This window comes from Penaeus chinensis, chromosome 1 (assembly GCF_019202785.1).
Source record: "Penaeus chinensis breed Huanghai No. 1 chromosome 1, ASM1920278v2, whole genome shotgun sequence".
In the NCBI taxonomy this organism is placed as follows: domain Eukaryota; kingdom Metazoa; phylum Arthropoda; class Malacostraca; order Decapoda; family Penaeidae; genus Penaeus; species Penaeus chinensis.
Window position 1 is genome coordinate 1,859,038 of NC_061819.1, and position 5,000 is coordinate 1,864,037.

Here is a 5,000-nt window from a genome sequence, read left to right on the forward strand (position 1 = left end):
TAGGAGATGGGTCTGCTTTTTTAGACGAGTTTTTGGCGGGTTAAATTACTTCGTAATTCCGTCTTCTCGCTCTCTCTCTATTCATCTATTTTTGTTTGTTTGTTTGTTCAGACTTTCTTTTTCTCTATATGCCTGTTTTTCTTCTGTTTATATTTATTTATTCTCTCTTATTTTTTCGTCTGTTATTTTTTTTTTTTCTATCTCTCTCTTTATCCTTTTTTTTTCGTATTTTTTTTTTTCTTCTTCTTCTCTTGCTATATCCTTTTCCGTTATTTTGTTTTCTTTATCTCTCTCTCTCCTTTTTATCCGTTTATGTTTTCCTTCTCTCTCTCTCTTTCTTTCAATTCCATTTTTCATCGTTTATTTTTGCCTTCCCTCTCTGTCTTTCCTATTTCTTTGATCTACTTATTCGTTTTTTCTTCCTTTTGTTTTCTCCTTCTCTCGCTCTCCCTTTCCTTTTTCTGTATATTCCCTTTTTCCTCTCTATACCATTTTTCTTTCGTTTGTTCTCTCTTCTCTCTCCCTTTTTTTTCAGTTTATCTATTTATTCATCCCTTTCCTCTCTTTCCAGAACCAGCCAGAACCGATCGAGTCCGTCATGAGGTCCGGCGTCGGGCGAGAGAAGGACAGGAACCCGATTTGGAAGGAGAAGAGAGAGAGCAATTGAAATTAGAGGAAGAGGAGAAAGAGGAATAAAGAATCAGAGGAAGGAGGGGAAGAGGAATAAAGAATTAGAGGAAGGAGGGGAAGAGGAATAAAGAATCAGAGGAAGGAGGGGAAGAGGAGATAGACTTAGAAGAAGAAGAGGAAGAGAGACTACTCTAAGAAGAGAAAGAGAAGCAACTATTGAATTAAAAATAGAAGAGAAGGAGAAGGAGGAGGAGAAATAACAAATAGGAAGGAAAAAGACGAAAAAAAAAACAAAATAAATTGAAGAGGAAAGAAACACAACTCTTAGAAAGGAAAAAAAAGACGAAAACAAACAAACAAACAAACTTGAAGAGAAAAAAAAAGAAAGAAATAAAAACAACTCTTAAAGAAAGTTAAGAGGGAGAAGAAGAAGGAGAAGGAAGAAAAAGAAGGAGAAGGAGAAGGAGGAGGAGAAGACGAAGGAGAAGACGACGAAAACCCGAAGAAGAACGTCCCCAGTTCTTAAGATAATGTTCCTCTCGAAGACTAGCAATTCCTAGGCGTGGAAACTCAGCCCCGTCTGGTTCCTCGAGATCAGCTGATAATGTATTCATAAGAAAGATAAAAAAAAAAAAAAAGAGAAAATGAATTAATAAAGCGAGAGGACGGGAAAGAAGAAGAGGAAGAAGATAAGAAACAAGTGAAGTAAAAACAGAAGATAATAGATAAAAAGACTGTAAGTTAATAAAGCGAGAGGAAAGAGGGAAAGATTAAAAAATAAATAAGAGAATGAATTAAAATGAAATAAAAAGTAAATTTAAGAAAAAAAAAAATAAAGTGAGAGAACGGGGAAGCAGAAGAAGGAAAAAACAAAACAAAAAAACAATAACAACAGCAACGTTAATTGCTTGTGTATAATGATATGCAAAGTGTTTGATGATTCAGGAGATGATGATAATATTTTAGCCATTAATTAAGGATTGTATTATCTTTCTCTCTCCTTTTTTAGCGAACGCACGTGTAGAGAGAAAGCGGGCGGAGAAAAAAGAACCCTTTGTGTGTAGAAGAGAAGGAGAAAAGAGGAGACAATAGAGACAAAGCAATAATTAATAGAAGAAGCAATATATTGAACTAAGAGTGAGATAGAGTAACGGATACGTGTGTGAGAGAATAAGTGATTCGAACGAAACAAGAGACAAGAGAAAACAAATAAAAACAAAAGAAAAACAAAAGCGAATGATATAAACCAACTAGACGAACGATAATACACCAAAACAAGTAATAACAAATAAAACAAAAACTACAAAAGAAAACTAAAGAAAAGAAAGTCATTTTATTTTCTTTTTCTTTTTTCTTTTTTTTTTTCTCTCTCTCTCTCTTTTTTTTTTTTTTTTGTCTCCTTCTCGCCCTCGAGCCGAACTTGCACCATGGTCGCCGTGCAGGTGCTCCTCATGAACTACTTCCTCCTCGGCCTCCACACCGACCACCAACTCCCTAATGACGTCATCTTGCCAGGTAAGAACCCCATTCTTACCAATGACGTCACAGGTACAGGTAGGTGATATCCGATTCTTTGTTGTTTGTGTCTGAGTTTCCCTTTTTCTGGTTTTTGGATGTGTGTTTTTGCGGGACAGGTAGGTGACATCCCATCATTTTGCTGCTTTTTAAAATGTTTTTATAAATGTTTTTTTGCATTTTTCTGTTTTTTTTCTGTTTTTTTTTTTCTTGCTTATTATTTTTTGCAGTGTATGTATATAGCTTATATATCTTGAATTCGTTTGTTTTTCGTTTCTTATATATTCACCTTTAATGTGTGATAGGTTCTAATAAGCAAGTAACACACGAAATAAAAAAAAATTGCATAGTTGCCTAAGGGGAAAATACCCCCCCCCCCCAAAAAAAAAAAAAAAAGAATAAAAAAGATAGGCCGATTTTGAGATATTCGTTCACTTGGTTTTGTTATTATTCGTGTAAGTAATCGAGAACAAAAACATATCCTGGAATGTTATCATAAATCGGTACAGTAAATAGAATCTCTAAATTTTCATAACACGTAACACATCCCTTTCCCTTCCGCGTCTGAGATATAGAAACTTAAATTTTAAGAATCGCATTATTTCGTTTAGTTTTAGTCCTTAATTTACCGCCTTAGCTAACTATACAGGCGTGGGCAAGCTGTGATACATTTAATACATAGTAATAGCAATATATAATAGAATTACATTGAAAATCTAGAGCATAACATTATAGTCATTGAGTCCGATGATCTAACCACTCGTCCATAACATTATATAGCATTATATAACATTATTAAGTCAAGTAAGTTTATTTAGTTTTACATACATTCGACGTAACATGATCGTGATCCAAAGTGGGGTTGTTAGTACCGTAGACTTAATTAAATCATTCCTCATCTTGGATTCAAAAGATAAAAGGTTCTTGACAAATTTGGATGAAGAGGATACGTAAGAATGAATAATTCGTGAATAACAAAATATGAAGAATTAGTACAGCGAACTGAGTGAATGATAGAATCAAACGAAAAGAGAGGGAGATTAGTAGTCACCAAAGAAAAAGAAAAGAAAAAGAAAAAAGAAAGGGAGAGAATGGGAGCGAAAAGGAGAGAGAGAAGGGGGGAGGAAGACAGGGAGGGAGAGAGAGAGAGAGAGGGAGGGAGGGAGGGAGGGAGGGAGGGAGGGAGGGAGAGAGAGAGAGAGAGAGAGAGAGAGAGAGAGAGAGAGAGAGAGAGAGAGAGAGAGAGAGAGAGAGAAAGAGATAGCAAATGAGAACAAACAGAGAGAAATAAAACTAAAAAAATAAAATAAAACAAGACAGAGAACTAAAAACAAGCAAACAAACAAACAAAAAACCGGAGAAAAAGACCCACACGGCCCTAAAAGAGACAGACAGACAGACAGACAGACACGAAAACTCCCGAGCGAGGCCCCTCCTTCAGCGCCCTCCCTGAGCGACACAGACCCGAGGGCGGCTTCCCCAACTGTCCCTCGTAAGTCACTCTCGCTAGCCGTGGCACCGAGACTAGCAAAAGGCGCTACGTGGCCTAGCATTTAGCGCTAAGAAACACGAGCGCCGGAAGTCTGCTGTCGGCCGCTGATTGGAGGGAATTTCAAGTCTGTTTTCACTTGCTTTTTCTTACTTATCTTTCTGCTTTATTTACTTATATATCTATCTTATTGATTTATTTAATTATCTCTCTGTCTATCTATATATTTATCTATTAGCTGATTTCTTTCTTTGTCTGTTTGTTTATTTAGATATTTCTTAAATCGTTTGTTTATTTACCTACGTTATTGTTTGTTCTTCTGCTTGTTTATCTTGTTTTTCCCGCGATTATTTCCTTGATTGATGGCCTTTATTAAGTCACTTATAGATCAAGTAATTTGTTTATCTGTTGAGATTAGAAGAGTTATGAAGGATTTTTGGACTAAATTTGCTTATAAAATTGGAGCGAAATGAGTCGAAGAAAATACATCACAAGGGTTTTGCTTTTTACTCAATTTTCAAAATCAAATAGATGACTGATAAGGTAATCAATGATGATAATAACCAAAATATATCTAATTCCGAAAAGATAGAACGTTACAGGGCGTATGAACAGATCAATAATAATTTCAAGAATTAAATAAAAGTAATTTATATATAATCATAGGTTACATATCCGTCCTCCCTCAAAAAAAAAAAAAAAAAAAAAAAAAAAAAAAAAGATATAATAATAAAAAAAATAATAATATAATAATAATAATAATAATGAACAAGGTAGGTAAGTAAGTTAATAGAATAAGATAAAGCAAATGGCCGTCCTCGCCAATAATTCTCAGCTCGAGAGATGAACGTCAACTGCGCCTCGAATTATCCAAATGCCAAATCAAAAATTCTCGCTGGAATTAGCCGGATATCACCTAAATTCCATGACGATATCGCCTCGACATTTTTAATACATCATAACCCTACGGTGGCAATGAACGTTCCCTGATCACCATTATTCTTTCGCTAATATCTTTCGCAAAACCTAAATCGATTTTCTCTACGCGCATTATATACCCTGATTCATAGACGTAATCCGATCATGTGTACAGCATTTAATTAGCGACTTCGGTCTGGCTTCGACCCTCGTTCATTCCGCATTACGGTGGCTGTCAACCGTGAGATGGAACCCGCGGCTTTGGGACCAACCGAATGCTTTGAGAAATCGACCCCGTCTCTCGTGCGATTACCTGTGTCGAATCGTGATTAAGCACGCTGGGCTTTTATACTCAAACAAACATTTCACACGCTGGAGAGAGCGGAGACGGCACGTGGGCGAGGAGTGATAATTAGTATCTTGAATGTTATCGTGATTGTAGCATTAT

The 5,000-nt window shown here is 35.9% G+C and overlaps 1 protein-coding gene and 1 long non-coding RNA gene across 3 annotated transcripts in view; both read left to right on the plus strand.

The window, feature by feature from the left end:
* LOC125028115 overlaps positions 1-659 on the plus strand; it is a 54,674-nt gene extending 54,015 nt beyond the window's left edge. Inside the window, exon 2 of the long non-coding RNA XR_007115087.1 lies at positions 572-659. This is a non-coding gene — a long non-coding RNA (uncharacterized LOC125028115). The remainder of the gene's footprint in view (positions 1-571) is intronic.
* A 749-nt stretch (positions 660-1,408) lies between these two features.
* Positions 1,409-5,000, plus strand: part of LOC125029104 (R-spondin-1-like) — an 85,237-nt gene continuing 81,645 nt past the window's right edge. Inside the window, exon 1 of one of the 2 annotated variants that reach the window (XM_047618894.1) lies at positions 1,409-2,184. In XM_047618894.1, the coding sequence (XP_047474850.1) occupies positions 2,058-2,184 (127 nt within the window). In that variant the 5' untranslated portion in view covers positions 1,409-2,057. The remainder of the gene's footprint in view (positions 2,185-5,000) is intronic. The other variant, XM_047618902.1, reaches the window with a different exon arrangement.